This window comes from Mustela nigripes, chromosome 7 (assembly GCF_022355385.1).
Source record: "Mustela nigripes isolate SB6536 chromosome 7, MUSNIG.SB6536, whole genome shotgun sequence".
NCBI lineage: Eukaryota > Metazoa > Chordata > Mammalia > Carnivora > Mustelidae > Mustela > Mustela nigripes.
In genome coordinates this window covers 126,401,433-126,421,444 of record NC_081563.1, presented here as the reverse complement: position 1 = coordinate 126,421,444, position 20,012 = coordinate 126,401,433, and the positions used below count along the sequence as shown (strand labels likewise).

The 20,012-nt window shown below is 42.9% G+C and overlaps 1 protein-coding gene across 2 annotated transcripts in view; it reads left to right on the top strand.

Moving 5' to 3' along the window:
• The window catches only part of NCOA5 (nuclear receptor coactivator 5), a 29,167-nt gene that overhangs the window by 8,789 nt on the left and 366 nt on the right, over positions 1-20,012 (top strand). The window contains exons 2-8 of one of the 2 annotated variants that reach the window (XM_059407132.1): positions 3,330-3,396; positions 12,009-12,335; positions 13,675-13,811; positions 15,214-15,340; positions 17,172-17,371; positions 18,735-19,055; positions 19,513-20,012. The exon at positions 19,513-20,012 is cut by the window's right edge and continues 366 nt beyond it. In XM_059407132.1, coding sequence (XP_059263115.1) covers positions 3,359-3,396; positions 12,009-12,335; positions 13,675-13,811; positions 15,214-15,340; positions 17,172-17,371; positions 18,735-19,055; positions 19,513-20,012 — 1,650 coding nt within the window. In that variant the 5' untranslated portion in view covers positions 3,330-3,358. Of the gene's footprint in view, positions 1-3,329; positions 3,397-12,008; positions 12,336-13,674; positions 13,812-15,213; positions 15,341-17,171; positions 17,372-18,734; positions 19,079-19,512 lie in introns of both variants that reach the window. The other variant, XM_059407133.1, reaches the window with a different exon arrangement.

Below are 20,012 nucleotides of genomic sequence, written 5' to 3'. Positions count from 1 at the left end.
TTATTTATAGCATTGTACAAAGACCATTGTGTGAACCCTGTCTAGCATATTAGTCTAAACTAAAATTGTACAGTAGTCATTGTGTCATTCTTTGAAAGTTCTTTACCCCAGTCTTTTGTGACTTAAAACAGTTTTGACACTTCCTGTGTGACATCGTGTTTTCTAGATTATTTTCTGGTTTGTTTCCTTTTATGTAGATCCCTTCAGTTGGTGTTATTTTTCTTGCCTAAAAATCCTTAACTGAAAAGTGCTTTTAACTATTTTCAGAAGAAACCTTAGAAGATATTCAGGCCAAGGTACCTTGTGATGGTGATTTTGAATGGCATTCACATAGCTAATATAGCTAACAAAGTATGGAGGTGCCAACCAAGCTGAGGTGAAAGAGACAATGAGAGACTGACTTCAGGTCTTAAGGGCATTTGGCCAGGATGAGATAGAGCAGGAGTGGAAAGAAACATCAAAGTTGCCACTACCCTCTTGTTGATTAAATTCTCTCCAATTATGGTTCCCTACCTAATGTCCAGAAAGGTGGCCAGATTATCTTTCCATCTTTTTTTTCTTTTCCTTTATATTAACATTGTTTCCGTTTCCTTGGTGTAGATTATATATCTCTGTAAAGAGTTAAGAAGGAAAAAATCTAATTAACCAATTAATACAAAAGCCCCCTTTACCAGTCCCAATATTTGCATTTTCAAACAAACCTCCAACCTCCCAGTTGGTGGGTTATTAAATTATGTGACCAACAAAAGGGGGAGAGGGATTAGGACAAGGGTTTTTTCCTTGACTCTTTACATCTTAATTATGCTTTGTGACCAGTTCCCTGAAGTTTACTTTTGGCAGCTTCTCTATTCTTCCTGTATTTCTGAACTCAAAGGTTTTCCAAAAGTTCTATGTGACCATTTGTTAGGATTTTTTTGTGTATCGGTCTTGGTGGTGATAACAGTTTTGCTTTCATAACTCTAACTGAAACCCACCCACCCCCAACCCTCCTCTAACCTGAGCAGCTCTCTTGGGTGGCAGTGAAACTATCAAAAACTTCAGGTCTCATTTTCTCCATATCTCACCCAAGATGGAGGTATAAGGAACTCTTAAATAGAGGTGAATAATAAACAAATACTTGGCTTTAAGAAGAAACTTAAAATGGTCTGAGAGTTCTCTTTTTTACAGAAGAAACATAAGCCACACCATCCAGATAAAATTGCTTTAGACTATTTAGTGAAAATAGGTAGTAGGAGGCAAATTATAATCAAATGGTTTAAAGATAAAATAATCTTGAACTTTAAATAATCTCTCAAATAATTGCAAAAAAATTTCACTAACTTCAAAGTAAAATATTTACCTCCTTCATTCTAACTGGAGCCAGCTTTGCCCCAAAAGTGTATATAATACATGACTACTTTGGTCTCCCCAGTACTAATATGTAGGTGCTCACAGAAATGAATATAATTTTATAGTGTAATAGTCCTTTTCATACCATGTAAGCAAATTATATCACATTAATAGAAACGTGCCCACAAAAATGGTACCATATGTTCTGTACTCTAACCTAAATGTTCAAGTCAAGTCAATGTTGAGTAGAGAAGTTTTCTTTATTCACAAGACCATCCAATAATATCTGGAATCCTGCTGGGAGATCCTGTGCTTATTTAAAAGAAATCTGCACACCCCTAATACCCTCAGTATATTCCATAGATACTTTGAAAACTACTTAAACAATTCTTTCTGAATCATAATCACCCCATATTAGAGAGCAGTATAAGTAAGTAGACTAGGTCAGTAGGCCCTTCGAAACCTAAACCAATATTCTTCACAAAAACACATAAAAGAACTAATCATTATATAATGTGCAGTTCAGCTATTGCTGAGCTTTTGGGGTTGTAAGTGAAAGTGCTACTTGGCATACCAAAGCAATGGTCAGATATTACTATTGGCCAAGTCCTGTATAGATGTTATTTTTTTAGTTTTATTTTTTTTAATAGAGGGATGATAGCATTTGTCTACTTAATTGAAAATGTGAGAGGCAACTTAGGGTGAAATATGCTTCTCTTATTGTTTAAATTTATGTTACCTTCAGTTTATCAAAAGTCATTCTTCTCCTAGATACAATAGAAACTCTGACTTAAAATGGACCTGAAGATTATTCTCACTTAAATAGGAACTCAAAGTTGACAGCATAGCGGGGTAAGGTCTGTACCAGACCTCTTCAGTTCTATGTTATTACTGTGATCTCTCACACCATAGGACTCTGGTTGGAATTTTTTAAATACATAATTACTATTTTAAATTACTCTAATTATGTGAGTGCTTAATACCATTTAATGTCATTAGATACACTGCCAGTTGCTTAATATGGAACATGGAGAACAAAACTACACTGCAGCAGGACACAGTTTCATTTCTTCATGCAACCAAAGATTGAAATTTTTAATACGTTTATTAATCTGTAAGTCACATAAAAATTGTCCTGTTATCTTTCGACATAGATTGGTACATTTCTTTAGATAATTCATCAGTTCTTACTCATACATGGTGTTTTTATTATTCATTTCAGTTTTTGCAAAGCAGATTTGTTTTGTTTTTAACAAGTAGGCCTTAACTGCACAAACTGGCTTTTCTGTAAGTTTGTATGATTCCACTGTTCTCCCTTACCTGGTTGTAAATGCCACACTTCTCTAATGAAAACTTCCTGTGTGGAGTGTTTTACTACCTAACCAAATGCCAGTTCTTATTCTGAAGTACTTACCTGTGAGGTTTGTAGTTGCTAACATGTAATATACTTCGTTTAGGAAAACAATATTCTTTTCTACATCTAATTCTGGAACATTCTATACAACGGAATGCAACACAACATTAAAAGTAGGCCCCGCTTCATGGCATATTGGCAGTTTTAAGCAATAGAGTCTGGCTGTTTCTTCTTTGTAACATAAAATGGAATTATTTTCCTTTGCTGCTTTCTTTTTTCTTTTTTCTTTCTTTCGTTTTTTTTTTTTTAATAACTCTGTCTTTCCTTTCTCCCACTCTCCTGCCCTCAAAAAAGAATCTTGGAGCTGGCACTCGAAGGGTTTAGAAGGCAACTTTTTCTACTTTTGGAGGGGGCAGTTAGGTTTAGGACTTGATAGCATGTTAAAGCATAAACTGAGGGACATTCCTTACCAAACCTACCCTAACTTAATAAAAATTGCCCAAGTGACAGTGTGTCTGCTGAATGGATTTTCTTACACCATCTGGTTGTCATTGTAGTTTTTTTGTTGTTGCTTTCATTTGAAATGTGCTGATGATTTTGTTTTTATTCCATAGCATTGAACAGATGGGTTGATTATTCTTTTCAGATATTAATAAGGCAGCGGAAAGAAGAAATATGAATACGGCTCCATCAAGACCCAGCCCCACACGAAGGTAAAGTACCCTGAAGCAGTGAGTTACCTTGGGAGAGTTGGGCTCTGGGGAGTTAAGCCCAACTTCGTACGTCAAGGGTCTTTTCTTCCCCCCCAACAAATCAGAAACGCTCAAGCAAACAATAAGAACATGAACGTTGTGTGAAGGGCCTTGCTGCTTTTTTTAAACATACATCAGGAGATGCAGAGAAGCTTTGCGTTTTCGGTGACAAACCCAGCAAGTTCAGCTTGCAACATGAGTTGCAGGCGATCGGAAGAGGATAAACCTCTGTCTGTCCCCAGCTCACGTGTCGTTGGGAGCCTCCACAGCAGGAGGAGTGCCCCAGGGTCGTTGGTGTGTGCCATGCTGCGCTGCAGTGGGCAGCAGAGATTCGACTCTTCATTCCAAATGGCTGCCGGTCCAGATGTTAACCAGGTTTATGGAAAGTGCTGCTTGAGAGATTGCTGCCGTGCCTGTGCTGCAGATCCCCTGTTTGCTCGCATGCTTGGGTTACCATTTGAGGGGAAATAAAAAGGGCAAAAACACTTCAGCTCTCAACGGTCTCCCTTTTTCTTAGCTTTCCTGGAAACAAAAGGCATTTCCCTAATACATTCTTTCTTCCAGTATCTACAGAAGAGATAGTCCTGATGTATACCCACGAGATATGCATTAAATTGGCCCCTTCTCTCAAAGAAGAGCCTGTAATGTTACCATATGCACCAAAGAGGCGTTATCCAAACTAGCACCCTAACCGTACACAAGTGGATGCAGTTTGTGTACTTCTGTGTGGAATGCAGACAGATATGATGTGGTTTCATATCTGGTGTCTCTTCGTGGCCAAATGGATACTCAGTAAGGATTTTGCTTTTACCTCTAAGTAAAAATATCAGTTTTCCACAGTAAACTACATACCTAAACTACGTACCATGATAGACTACATTTCTTATATTGAACTGAACACTGCTGAGTACGATGAATCCTGGTCTGTACTGCTAGCGCCGCAGATCACCTGGTATATACCCAGCTACTTACACATGACATACAGCTGTCTTTCGAGACAAAAACACCTCTGTTTTGTTCCCCGCTCATAGGAAGGAATGGCTGCTGTATGTTTGGTGTATTGTTGCCCCCTCTTGGATGCGAAGGGTGGGTATTTTCTAAGGTACCAGGAGTAGATTATACGTGACTGCTCTGCAGAGTTCGGGCAGATGGTAGCAGCAAGGTGGTGATTTCATTTGGCTTCTCTGAGCACTCTGCCAGTGCAGAGGAGTTGAATCTGACACCACAACCACAGCTGCACTACAGCCACTGGGTGGATGCCCTGGCTGGCCATTGTTCTCACTGCAGAAGTGAACATGTACATTGGTATTCTGTCTGTCCGCTCTCACACTGGAAGGAATGCCTGTAGCTTACAGGTAAATACTGTGCTGATTGATTTTGTGGGCATGCGTGAGTATCCTGAAGAACTTAAATGAATCTGCAGAACTTCAGCGGTTCCATATAATGTGTGCTTCTATAATGCTGCATCAAACCATGCTGTAGATGTTGGGAAGTCCCATCTGTGTTGCTTCTCATGCCCCAATAAACAGGGAATACAGAGGGTGAAGAGTTTACATCTAATGGTCAGAAATAGAGGGCGCCCATTGGAAGCTGTGGTTGCCAAGAGGCTTGAAAGGAGATAGAGTATGTATCCAGTTTCCAAGGAGCAATGATGCATGTGTTCCCAAACTAGGTAACTTACCAGAAGGAGTATGGAATTGATATCTATAAAGACACTGGCTTCACTAGTAAAATCCTCTCCCCTCTTTTGTCCCCATGATGCTTATAATCTCTGGATCATGTCTATGTGTTTTTGCAGGCAACATGCCTACCCCCACCCCAAAACAAGGCACATCACAGAGTAGTTCCTGTTTGTGCTCTTGAGTTATGCCATCTTATTAATAATACTTAGCTAAATCTTTTTAACATTTCCAAATGATTATAGGTATTCAACAGACATTGGCAATGTTGAGGAAATTCCTGCTTGGAATCCAGTATAGCTATTGCCAGAACATTAAATTAAAAAGATTAATTTCATCCCCTCTTAAAATGCAGCTTTATAACTTCTTGTGCAATGGAAGAAATAGCTGTATGCTTTTCTTCTTTTTTTTAGTAGTAGATCCCCCCAAAAAACCCATACAAACAACATTGGAAGGAACTTTTAAAATGTTCTCCCTACCAGAGACATAAATACAAATACGTCACTTCTTTATACCCTTTTAAAATATCACCTTCCTGAGGGCACCTGGGTGGCTCAGTTGGTTAAGCACCTGCCTTTGGCTCAGGTCACTGACCCCTGTGTTGGGCTCCTTGCTCAGCAGGGAGTCTTTTTCACCCTCTCCTCTCCCCCTCCACCCCACTCATGCTTGCTCACATGCACACTTTCTCTCTCTCTCTCAAATAAAATCTTTAAAAAAAAAATAAAATACCATTTTCCTCAAATAATTTCTAAAATGAGGTTGTTTGGGATATGAATAGGGCAGTAGCCTCCTGCTTCTTTTTGCAATCAATAGGAGGCACAGTTGGGTTAATTTAATTGCCATCTAGAATCAGTCTTCCCCCTTGGTGCTATGACCCTAACTGGGTTCCTCAGCGTGTTATTTAACATGACGAAGTGTCATACAGTTGTGCTTAATAAGGTTCAGGGAAGGAGGATATTCACATTTCGTAAATCTGTTCTGAGCCCTGTCTAAAACCTGAGCAGAGAGTCCCAGTTTTTTATTTCTAAGAATAAAAATTTTAAAAGCCAGACAAACTTGATATTGTATTCAAAACAGAACACTAACATTTTGATCACACTGATCATGTATTTTCTCTTAAGGTATACCAATAAGGCAGAAATAAAATGGAATAAGTAGGCAAGATGGACGACTGGTTAGCCTGGAAGAGGCTAATCATTTCTCTAAGGATGAACACTAGATATCACTCTTGGGGTACATACTCCCAGTCAGAGCCTTGAAGTAATTCAAAATATACCAGTCTGTTGACAACTGCCAAACTGCCTTCATTTGGCAACCCTAATCAGTTACGTGTCCCCCAGCCAGACGGAATGTATTGTTCACAGGCAGGGTGGGGGGAGTATATTTGTGGCAGATAGTTCCCTGGAGTTGTATTTTAATGTGTTCAGTGTTGCTCCTTTTAATAAAACTGTTTCTGAATATGCTGGCAAGACCTTTGTAACACCTTGTTTTGCTGGACGTTAACCTTGACTGTCAAAACACCTAAGTATCTTTGGGAGTTTTCACAGGATTATCACCTCTTCAAATGTCTCTGTAAGCCACAGTTCTGCTGGCATTGCTCTCTGTTCGGTAATGTGCCTCCCCAATGACTCCAGCTGTCAGTGTGTAATTCTGACAATATTGGTCCAGCCAAGCACAAAACTCTGCATCAGGGATCCCTGCTCTGGATCAAATTTCGGCCTGAATTCTCATCATTTAACCCTTGGACCACTTTATTCGACTCTTGAACACATCGCTTAGTTACCATGTAAGCTGTCTAGCACTGGTGCTAGGCACTGACCCGCCCTTTCTTCAGAGACTGGACCGTGATTCTGGTTGTACCTCAGATGTTCTCAGTTTCTATCTTCAGCTCAACACCCTGGCAGTCCAGGTCTTGGAACATATCCCTACACAGATGTGGCCTCCAAGTGAGACTCTATTTCCTAAACCTTCCTGTCTGACATTAAAAAGAGCAAATAGAACTAATTTGTCTACACCAAAAGCTCTGCAGAGAATTTTCCCCGTGTGTTTGTTAAGGATGTTAGGCTTGGTGCATCTCCGTGAAAAGTCATCGAGGATCAACTCATCAGAAATATCCTAGCTGTAGACGAGTTTATTATGTGGCTCAAGATGACTTCTATCTCCAGTGCTAGTTCTTTTGATAACTACTTGCTCTTACACTAGTTCTAGGTGGGCCTCGGAAGTTAAGATTCCAGGCTATGATTACCTCTGCACTAACACTTGAAGAACAGCCATCGGTTCTCAGGAAGTGCCGCCTCTACCGACATAAAAGTCGTATTTGTGCTTGAGAAAATCATCAGCGTTCTTCCTAGGGAGAAGCATGGACACTTAAAAAATTTGGATCTGTGAGGTGCGATAACTCATTGCACCCCATATCCTACCAGCACCTATTGGCAAAATTCTGCACGAGTCTGTTGTGTCCGTTTCTCACAGTAACATGGAGCCAGCATATTGGGGGGCCAACATCACACAACAGCCAGCCGTTTTAGATAATGATATTTGTGGACAATATCTGCAACAGAGGTACCAGCAACTACTGAAGTTGGTTGTTTTCAGGAACGGAAAAAGAAAAAAAAAGCTCGCCCTCCAAGGGAAAATATTCCAGTGAACAGAAAGGAGATGCTGACAAAAAAGGACAGAGGCCTTTCTCCCTGACATTCTGTAGAGCCAAGGCCAAAGAACACCACCCTGGGCTTGAGGTTTCGGTCTGTGGAGGAAGAAAAGCTTAAAGTCCATCACAGACTTCCAAGATGATCATCTGTCCATTCGTACTCTGTAGGCTCTCAAATGCCTAGCACTCTGCACGCTTCTTAGTATTCCCTGGAAGAGAAGCTGTTCTACCAGAAGCACATCACTTTACCATCTGAGCCATGGCTTTTCCTGTCACCCACCCTTCTCTTCCCTCTCAGATGTTTCCAAATGATACGACTATATTTCTCTCAAGGCAAAGAGCATTTGGCTTTTTCCCCAGCTGAATAGATGAGAAATGTATAGCAATTTTAGTCCTGTTTGTCATCTGCCTTCAGTTTGTGGACTCCAGTGCTGAAATTTGTTTAACTGGTTCTGTTTTAAAGGTTCAGTTCTTTTTAGCTTCTAGTGACCTGGTACCTGAGGGTACACTGTGGTTGTTCTCCAGTAAAATACCTCTGGGATGAGAATGTGAACCCTATTGTGCTCCAGAAACTTGGTTTTAACCCACTTGTTATCTAAGGTCAAGCATCTCATTCAGAGGCTTCCTCCTTGTGCACTTTGAATCCTGCACCCTGTACCTCCATTTTGTTAGCTGGTTCTTGTTTTGAGAAAGTTGTTGGGGCCAGCAGCAGGAGCCCTTTTGTTCTGGGGAGATCTTTGTTTGGGTCCTAAAGTGACCCTAAAGATTTTTTGTTTTTGTCTCTAGAAGAACTGCTTCTGCCACACTGCTCGTCTTTTGGAGAAAGGAGAAAAGCTTTGCCTTTTCATATTATTATCTTCTCTGTTCCTATTTCCACTGTTCTCTGGTTCTTTCCCCCTTGTGAATATCATCTTTTCTCCATTTTACCCAGAAAAGCAATGCAATGAGGGAGTTAGTAGTTTTGTTGCATATGGACTTTAGATTCATTGAGGGAAGGGGAGTGCTTGCCTTCTCACACTGGAAGCATGAACTGAGACTTTGGGAATCTAGGGTTATGGTCAGCCTCCAGGGATGGAGGTAAGTAAGGTAAGTTTAAGATATTTCAGTGGGTTCAAAACCATGAGGACAATATGGCATTTTTAATTATCCTTAGGCTATGAATAATGTGCTGTGACTCAGTGTTCTTAGCCATATCTCCACCCCTCGTTGCCACCACCTGAAGGCTTTGTGTGTGGTCTGTGGTCTGTCTGGTTCATGGTATCTCTCATCCCTGATGGCCAAGAACACTTGAAATCTGATTCTATCTCTAATGACTGCTTCTGACTGCTCCCCAAGGCAAGTTTATCTGTTGATCATTAATCCAAAAATACTTACTTGTCTCTTTCCATAGGATCCTGAGTTTTTGCCCACATTATATACTCTTATCAGATGTTATACACGTGAGGAAGATTCTAGGACATGATAGAAAAAAACAAAGAATCTTGGTTAGTCTGCACTTTAATCGGAAAAATGTTTAGCGCCTCCTCATTTAAACTCCCTGGTCTCCCATGTTTACGCCCATAAATCAAGAGTGCATGTGAGCCTTAACATATATGACAAGGACTTTTCATAGATGCAGAATTGGCATTTAAATTCTTTTTACTGTGCCCACAGGAAGTAAAATTGAGGCTTTCTACCAGACTTGATGGCATTGTGATGGCTGCCTAGTGTGTGTAATCATGGTAGATGACAAAAGTTCAGACAAAATATGACACCTGCTCGTAAGAAGCTTACAGTTGAGTTGAATAATTCAATTTATTAAACATTACTGAACTCCATGCTGATGTCCTAGGGATCCAAAGACTTCAGGAGAACTTACTCTTCAGTAGAGAAGCAGGGTAAACAGGTAAAAAGTAGAGAACCATGTGATAAGTGCCGTGATAGAAATACATACAATATAAGTTATGGAGCATCTGCTGCATGTCAGACATAAACTGACCTAGTGGGTTAACAGTGGAGAGTCAGATGGACAGCTCTTGTCCTCATGGACTCATGTTCTAGTAGAGCAGACAGATGTTACACAAGTAAATAGATATGTCAAATTGTGGTAAATGACAAGTAAAAACAGTGCTATGAGAAAATGTGGCCAGGATTTAAGGGCAGAAAATAAACTTTTAGACTATTAGAATCGAAGGTAAGAGACACATATTACGCTGAGACCTAGAGAATGAGTATGTTCTGGTCTTGCTGCTCAAGCAGAGGCATCAGGAAAAGCCTTGCTAGTTACAGCTGAAAGGCCAGTGTGGCAAGATAGTGTCGAACTTTGGAGGGGAGGGAGTGAAGTTGGAGAAGACAGCCAAGACTGTGCAGCACCTGACTTAACCTTACTGGAGATTTTGGATTGAATTCTGAATACTGTGGGAAACCAGTGAGAGGTTTTTACATATTTGAAAAAATCACTCTAGGATAATACAGAGAAAGATTAGAAAAGAGGCAAGAGCAGAAATGAGGAAGTCTTATCCCACGGTAGAAGTCTCTTGCTGTGGTTTTAGGGAAAGTTCATTATGGGGCCTTCAGCAGTACTAACGGACATAAACATGAACAGAACTGATACAGATTTTACAGAATGAACAGAATTTGCAAATGGAATTGGAAGAGTAGATGGGGCTTTGGAAAAGATGACATTCAGCTTCCTGGCTTAATGAACTGAGTAGGTAGGTGTGCCGTTTAGTGAGATGGAAAGGACTGAAGGAGGAGCATTTTTGTTGGGGAAGTTCGAGAGTTCCGGGCAGATTTTATGGAGGTGGTAATCCTTAAAGTAGGTCAAACAAGGAGACGCCGTTATGAAAAGGTAACTATCAGATAGAGATGAGTAATAGAAATAGTAAGTGTTCTAAGAGTTGAGCCGCAGGAGAGATCAACAGTTCTTACGGAGATTAGAGAAGATCTCTTGGAAGATTTGGGACATGAACTTTCCTGTGAGGGTTGGGTGGTACTGGCATTAGTGCAGGAAAAATATTCCAAGTTGAAAAACCATGTGAACAGAAATCCTGAAGCAGATAGGATCATTCTAGTTTAGTCCTAAGAACAGAACAGATGAGATTGAATCAGGAAATGGGGGGAGCAGTAATAGTTGGGAAGGTTCCGGATTTGTTAGGGAGGGGTACCTAAAAGTGTGATTGTCAAGCTGTGATTAGTAACAGGTAGAAATCTGATAGTTAATCCGATGTTTATGTGTTGAATGAATTGAAATCTGGAAGATTAGTTTTTGGTTTGGGTTGGGTTTTTTGTTTTGTTTTGTAAACTTGTGAATCCAGTACGAATGAAAAAGAAAAGTGAACAGGATTCAAGTGACTTACTGGAGAAAGGAAAGGAAGAACCAACGTTAACTTTTAAGAACTTAAACCTTGGTAACCAGGGAGATAATTTCCAGCAAAAGTGAAAAAGTCGGGAATGGGACTAAGAAGTGGGTTGAATAAGAAGTTCAATTTTAGATATGTTGAGGTTTAGTTTCCAGTGGGGTAGAATGTCTCATGAAGCACAAACATATCTGTGACCTCAGACACTGTTCAAAAACAAACAAAAAAAAAAGGAACCAGGTTCTGCATTAAACTCAGATTGAGAGAGACCACTACTCAGTAACTGTTGAGAAGATAGAGAAGCTGAGTGTTCTTATACTTTACTGTGTGTCACATTGTACTTTTTCTTTTTTCCCTTAATTTGACTACCCTACTAGATATTCTAAGTGAGATTTTCTGTACTTTAGGAACAACTACTTTGATCACTGTTACTATATATGAAATTGTGCATTTGCTCTTTTTTTTCTTCATGAGTCTTGCTCCTTACTATGTCCCTCCCCAACTTTTCCCCCTTAAATCTTTCAAACATGTCTAGTGGGAGAAAACAGGTTCTGGGGGAAAGATGCTTGAACTCTGAAAACCTGTGGAGATTTAGATGATAGCGTGGCATGCGTAAGGAATACCGAACTACTCTGGGACAACTATGTGACCCCAGTCGAAACCTTTGGCTTTGGGTCTACATTCTTCTTTTGATGTCCTAATCTTTTGGGATCCTGGAACCTACTAGTCTTTATTTGCTAACCAGATGGGTGGCTGTCTTTAAAATTTTAGTCATGTTCTCACTGTTTGGCTGCTGTGTTTTAGAGAAAAATGCTTGGAGAGGGTGGGGACTTCCTCCAATAAAGAGCTGAAGGGTTGGCTACCTTCAATTTCTTTGTCTTAGCTCCTCCTTGCTACCTCCCACAGAGATCCATATGGCTTTGGAGATGGTCGAGATACAAGACGTGATAGATCCCCAATCCGAGGAAGTCCAAGGAGAGAGCCCAGGGATGGCAGAAATGGCCGGGATGCCCGTGATAGCAGAGCCATGCGAGACCCCCGAGACTTGCGGGACCACAGAGATACCAGAGACATTCGGGATCACAGAGACAGCCGAAGTATGCGTGATGCTCGGGACATGAGAGACCTTAGAGACTTTCGTGATCTAAGAGACTCTAGGGATTTTCGAGATCACCGGGACCCCATGTACGACAGATACAGAGATATGAGAGACTCCCGAGAGCCCATGTACAGGTACATATGCAGCCATCTGCTTGGATTTTTGTTGGGTTTTTTGGTAACAGTCTTTTCTGTGGGTGTTCTGTTGAACAAATTGAAAGCTTTGTAAGGGCAGTGACTTTATCAGCCTTGTATTTCCAGCGTCTAGCAAGTGGCAGATGTGCTACTCAATAAATATTTGCTGAATATGTGAATGTTTGATGAATTATGCTTAGTGAATGAATCTGAATCTCTCCATGTGACCTGTGAAAGGCAGCATTGTGCAAATGGGGAAAAAAAAAAATGGATCGCAAATTATTTTGGCAGTGCAGAAACACAGGGAAAATGTACGCGTGGCCAGTAGGTCCAGGAAAAAACACTCAGCATCATTCGTCAGAAGGGAAATGGAGATCAAAGCCACAATGGGCCACCCCTTCATACCTACTAGGCTGGCTGTAATCACTGAATCATTTATCGAGGCAAACAACAAAAGAAAGTAGCAAGTATTGGCAAGGTGGGGAGAGAGAGAACCCTTGTGCATTGTTGGTGGGCATGTAAAATAGGGTGGCTGCTGCAGAGAACAGTTGGCAGGAGGTTCCTCAGAACATTAAATACAGCAGAATTACTCGGACCCATCAGTTCCACTCCTGGAACTGAAAAGAGGGACTCAAAACAGATCCTTGTATGTAAGTATACATAACAACACTCTCCATGGTAGCTGAAAGGCGGGTCTAGCAAAAGATGAATGAATAAAAAAAGTAATCTATCCATACAGTGGACTTGTATTCCAGCCATAAAATGGAAGGTGATTCTGACATCTGCTACAACAAGGATGGACTTTGAAAACATAATGCTAAAGGATGTAATCCAGACGACACAAAAGAACAAATACTGTATGATCCCACCGACATGAAATACCCAGAGAGAGCAAATTCATGGAGACAGAAAATAGATTAGTGGTTACAGGGATGGGAAGTGAAGAGTTTCTGCTTAGTGCGTACAGAGTTTCTGTTCTGAGTGTTCTGCTCAAGGTGATGAGAAATTTATCTGTGTATTTACATGAAATACATGTCTGTATGTATTATAAAATTAATATCAGTAGTTATTACCAATTATTTTGCATTCACTTTAAGCCAGGGACTATTCTGAGAGTTTCTGTACATCCTCCCAGGCATTTGCAAAGCAGGTTAACACAGTCACAGCCACAGAGCTCATGAGCAGTGAGTCTCAGACACAGACCTCATTTGTCTAATCCCAGAGTGCTACCTTACTATGCCTCTTCCTCACAGAGGAGTGGGTGTTGAAGAATTCTCTCTATCTGAGTTTTGCAGCATAGGTGAGTTTTAACTTTGTGCAAATTTGTTCCGCTTTTCAGGAGAGAGAGCTCTTATGACCGATACCTGCGAATGGACGACTATTGCAGGAGGAAGGACGACGCTTACTTTGACCGCTACAGAGATAGCTTTGATGGACGTGGCCCTCCAGGCCCAGAAAGTCAGTCTCGTGCAAAAGGTAAAGCAGCAGTTTATTTCTGTTACTGGTGAGACACTGAACAAATGGAAAAGGAAACGAGTAACTGACTGGAAAGGGACTGATGTCTTGGCGAAGCAGTCCACAGAAAGGAGAAATGCAAATATCCTGCTAATATGTAGGGAATGTACAGCTGAAAATAATTTATAAAATGCAAATCAGTGCCGCCATCCGGTTTAGTCATGTAACAAGAAGAAATGAATATGGGATTCCAGCAGGAAGAAATGAACAAAAGATTAGAGCTAAAGAGGGTTAAGAGTTTGCTTTTTGCCAATTAGCAAAATAACTACAACTGTTGCACTGCCTGTGCATCATGTGGGGTTTTTTATTTATGATTTTTATCTAACAGCATCTCTTTTTTAGGTAAGGACAAACATGGTTTTTCTTTTTCTTTTTTTAAAGATTTATTTATTTATTTATTTATTTGACAGAGGGAGATCACAAGTAAGCAGAATAGCAGGCAGAGAGAGGGGGAAGCAGGCTCCCCGCTGAGCAGAGAGCCCGATGTGGGGCTCCATCCCAGGACCCTGAGATCATGACCTGAGCTGAAGGCAGAGGCTTAACCCACTGAGCCACCCAGGTGCCCCCAAACATGTTTTTTCAAAGCCTCCTGTTTCATAATACATCTTTAAAGATTTTTTAATTATTTCATAGTTGAATTAAAAAGCTCTTTTAATTTGTAATAAAACTTTACTGCATGATTTTTTTTTTTACAGAAAAAATTACAAATACCTGTCAATAAGGGTCTTAAATAATTGTCCCCAAAATGCAAATCAAAATAATAACAGAATACCATCTTTTACCTGTTAAGTTGGCAGGAATTTTCAGAAGTGGCAATTCCCAGTGTTGACTAAGATGTGAAGAAATAGCACTTGGGTGATCTACCCCTCTGAGGGGATAAGTTAGTAACAGCCTCTCTAGAGTAACAGCCTTGGTGTAGTGTGTATCAGATGACACATTAAAAATGACCATGCCGGGGCACCTGGGTGGCTCAGTGGGTTAAAGCCTCTGCCTTCGACTCAGGTCACGGTCCCAGGGTCCTGGGATCGAGCCCCGCATCGGGCTCTCTGCTCGGCAGGGAGCCTGCTTCCTCCTCTCTCTCTGCCTGCCTCTCTGTCTACTTGTGATATCTGTCTGTTAAATAAATAAATAAAATCTTTAAAAAAAAAAAAAAATGACCATGCCCTCTAATCGAGCAATTCCATTTCAGTGAATTTATAATAGTAAGGAACAATTACACTGGCTATTTTTAGGAGGTAGACCAGAGTGTGTTTATGTTACGACCTTGTCCTACAAGTAGTTTGGGATTCACAGTAAGCCTTGTGACTTATTTTTATAGAAAGTCACAGTTCATATTTCAGTTTGCCTTGTTGGTGTCTTACAGAGCGTTTGAAACGTGAGGAAAGGCGTAGAGAAGAACTTTATCGTCAATATTTTGAGGAAATCCAGAGACGTTTCGATGCTGAGAGGCCTGTTGATTGTTCTGTGATTGTGGTCAACAAGCAGACTAAGTAAGAATCCTTTGGTTCTTTCTCCTGAGTAAGGAGAAACGTCAGAAGAGAAATTAAGACTTCCTTTGACAGCTGTAACCACTGGATTTGGGCTGTATATTCCAGCATTGCTCTCCTCTGTTTAGCCAGAGTTTGGTCTGTCAGTTGTAGCTTGACAAAAAAGCCATTGCAAACGGTCTTGGGCCCCAAAGGGAAATTTTTAGTTCGCTTGACGGGGACTTTTGGGTATGGCCGCATCCAGGGTCAAACCATGTCATCAGAACTTAGTCTCTGTGTTGCCTTCATTCTCAGACATGCTTTCTACTTGAAAACGCAGAAGGGTGCTGACCCTAGACATTTATCTTTGTAGCAGAAGCCTCTTTCCCAGTGCTTCCACCTAAAAGCCTGGAACTATTTCTCACTGGACTGACCTAGCTTACTCTCCCATCCGTGAGCTAGCAGCGCTGGGATACTTTGATTGACCAGGGCTAGATTATGTGCCCATTCCTAGAGCTGAAGGTAGAATTAGGTCTGTGGAATCATGTGGACTCAGTAGAAGGGTGCATTCCCAAAAGGAAATTGGAGAGGGAGGGAATATATGTTGGTCATGCAAAGCAGCAGATGCCCCCTTCATGGAAAAACCCTGAATCCCAAGTGCTTTGAGAGGTGCATGTCTCTGCATTTGTTAGCCAAACCTTTGTGAAGGTCCGTGATCTTGCAGAACTCTTAAGAGACCATTCTGGCCAATCCAGAGTTCATGGTACCTTTTCACGCGCCTCTTTTTCACATTCTTTCTTGAAGAGACTGAGCAGAGAGGCAGAAGGGAGCATAGCAGCTTGCAGGCTTTGGCACTAGCTATGTTCCCTTTCCCCAGGTGGTTAGTAAATAACTTCATGTGTTTTCTAGCAGTTTGGGGTTAAAGAGCTAATTTCAAGGCAGAGACTAGGGAAATAGGTGTTGAGACACCAAGCAGCAGGCAGAGTTCCCAGGCTCTGGGCTGCCTTTGTTTAGAGGTAGATGCTGCTTTGACTGTAGATAGCTTTTTTTTCTTCTCCTCGACACATGGTAATAGCTGTCATTTTCCGAGTACCTACGCTACCACCCCTTGCTAGGCGCTTTACTTAAATTATTTTTAATCTTCACACTCGTCGTATTACATGTATATTCATTCAGCTCCTCTCTTAAATACATGGTGAGGCTCGCTACTGGGTCTGTATACACACAGGGCCCCTTCCTGTTGTCGAGCTTTACGACCTAGTCAGGCAGATGACAAAAAATGGATGTATTGGGCGATGAGCCCTAGGAGAAGAAATACATCAAGGATCTAATTTAGATTGGAAGGAAAGTCAGGGGAGTGACATGAACCCAGCCATATTGTTCCTGTTTAATTGGTAAAGAAACAAGTTTGTGAGAGGTTAAGGGATTTGCTTAAATCTTAACAACTCTATAAGTCAGTTAAGGCTGGGATTCAGATTTATCTTTGTAACCTTAAAGCCCATTTTTTCCCCATTATATTATGTAGCCGCCCCAAAGACAGACACCTGCCTCAAGTCTTGGGCAGCAGGATGGTGTTTAAGGAAGGACCACTGGACTACAGGGACCCAGAGAAGCACCTGCGTACTAAGTACTGCACTAATGGCAACTTGTGTGTGACCATTCTGAGCTAGTTCACAACTGTTCTGAACTAGTGTAAGGGAAGGAATTGGTCTAGATTCTTGAAGAGGGTTCTGGGGAGGCACTGGATACACTAAGATTTGAACTCCCCTTCGGAGCACACACTGCTGACAGGTGCAGCAGCTACACACCGGGGGTGCTCAGGCAGGCCTCACCTGGATCCTGTTTGTTTCTGCAGAGATTATGCTGAATCTGTGGGCCGGAAGGTACGAGACCTGGGCATGGTAGTGGACTTGATCTTCCTCAACACAGAGGTGTCACTGTCCCAAGCCTTGGAGGATGTTAGCAGGGGTGGGTCTCCTTTTGCGATCGTCATCACCCAGCAACACCAGATTCACCGCTCCTGCACAGTCAACATCATGTTTGGAACCCCTCAAGGTACGGAAGCCACAGTGGGTTGGATTTCCAGAGGTAGTCACTAGTCATTGATTCTTTCATGTCTCACGCACAAGAAGCGGGTTTTGGCCACGTGACTGGTAGGTCAGCTCAAATATGGAAGGGCCCTTTTATAAGTCCACTCGAGGAGACCTGCACGGCCACATTCTCGTCTGATACTCTCTCAGTGGATACAGTTTTCCGTGGATACAGTTCTGGGCCTGCTATAGAGAAGACATATTTAGACCATAGGTAGAGACAGTGGGATCCCAGCAAATGTTTAACAGCTAGTTCTGGGGAGCGGGCAGGAGGCAGTGTGATGTACAGTATTTGCTGATCTCCATGATGTAAATGCTCCCACTGTGTCCTGTTTCAAGCCACCAACATGAAGTCACTTCAGAAGAGCGGCGCACCGTCAGCTCTCCATGAGAGCAGGCACCGCTGCGTCTCTGGTGCGGGCTGCTCTGAGTGCAGCAGAACCCTTCCTTGCTTTCACCAGGCCTCGCAGTAAGGGGCAGAGGACGGAACAGGTGATGAGGATGCTACCTGCGAGTGTGCTGGAGAAGTAGAAGGGGCAGGAGAGCAGGGAGGAGGCCGCAGAAGTCCTCGAAGCCCTTCCCTGAAGTCGCTTTTATTTAGTACTTCGCACTGAGAATGTTGGGACTCAGCCAACTGATGTCCTTGTCATTGCTCCTCCAGTGGGGACTTTTCCCTTTTCCCACCACACACAGAATCTCTTTGCCTGACAGGTTATACGCGTAACCGTGAAGTACGTAAGGCTCTCCGCCAGGTCACTCTGTCGTTTGTCTCTCTGAGGACTAGTTCTCAAGATGCGGGAGGACATTTATGTAAAGTTCTGAGGCTTCTCACCACCCTGTAATTCACATTGCCTGCGGGTGAGGAGAGGAGGTTGTTCAGGGTTACATTTGATCTTAATCCATGACCTTTGAACTGATGAATTCAAAAACCGTAGGCCGGCTCCATCCGGAGCATCACAGGGGAGAGCCAGGCTTTACAGAAGCCCTTTTTTTGGCCCCCCACAGCCGGTCTCCCGTGCTTATTCCCTATGTGGTCTTTTTGAATCTGTAGGAGACTGTCGTGTTTCTTTGATTTTTGCTACCAGTCTGTGTGATCTAGGAATTCCCCCGAAGAACCAGCTCTGCGGAAGGTGTGTGTTCCCCACCAAAGAAATCTATTCACTTTTCTTCCCAGCCTTCATTTCCTTTCCCCTGCTCCCCATCCCAAGACTTTGTCACCAAAGTGGTTTTCTTGCTGGTTTGAGGTTAGGAAAGGCCTGGTAGACTCCAGCAGGTAGACACTCAGGTGTATTAGGGGAGAAAATAACTCCTGCCGTTGTCTCCTACAGAGCATCGCAACATGCCCCAGGCAGACGCCATGGTGCTGGTGGCCAGAAATTATGAGCGCTACAAGAACGAGTGTCGGGAGAAGGAACGTGAGGAGATTGCCAGACAGGCAGCCAAGATGGCCGATGAGGCCATTCTGCAAGAAAGGGAGCGCGGGGGTCCCGAGGAAGGAATGCGCGGGGGGCACCCTCCGGCCATCCAAAGCCTCCTCAACCTGCTGGCAGATAATCGGTACCTCACTGCGGAGGAGACCGACAAGATCATCAACTACCTGCGAGAGCGGAAGGAGCGCCTTATGAGGAGCAGCACCGACTCTCTGCCTGGTGAGCTACGTGGCAGGGCCGAGGTGAAGTTCTGACTCTGCATTTCTCTAACCCCCAGGCTCTGTTGGGAGGGTGGCAGGCCCCACTCTTTGGGGAGGGTAAGGGGAGTGAGCCCATGCCCTGGGTTCTCCTATGGGCTGTCCTTACTGATGTAATGATAACTTAAGGTTTGGGTACTGAATTTCAGTTCCTGTAGTGAATGTGGTGACCGGTGGGCTAGGATTGCTGGCCACCTGGTAACTGAGTGGGATGCCCTTTTGTCCTTAAGTCCTCTGGGGCACCTGAGCTGTTTCCTGGAGACAGCACATACCATGAAATAGCCCCTTGGGGAAAGTGATGTTATAGTCTGTGTGTTACGTGATTGATGTGATCAGTGATTATTGTTCTTCCCTGGCTGCTAAGCCGCCTGCCCAGGGAGGGTACTTTCAACTGGATACCTCCTCCTTCTGTCTTTTAGGCCCGATTTCCCGCCAACCACTCGGGGCGACCTCGGGTCCCTCGCTGAAGACACAGCCAAGCTCCCAACCGCTCCAGAGCGGCCAAGTGCTCCCCTCTGCTACACCCAGTCCAGCTGTACCCCCCACCTCCCAGCAGGAGCTTCAGGCCAAAATCCTCAGCCTCTTCAATAGTGGCACGGTTGTGGCCAATAGCGGCTCTGCATCCCCCTCAGTCGTTGCCGGAAACACCCAGAACCAGAATTTTTCCACAGGAGTGAACAGCCAGCCTCAGCAAAGATCACAGGCCTCTGGCAATCAGCCTCCAAACATTTTGGGACAGGCAGGATCTGCTCGGAACATGGGCCCCAGGCCTGGGGCTCCTTCCCAAGGGCTCTTTGGCCAACCTTCCAGTCGCCTGGCACCTGCCAGCAACATGGCTAGCCAGAGGCCCGTGTCTTCCACAGGTATCAACTTTGACAATCCAAGTGTACAGAAGGCTCTGGACACCCTGATCCAGAGT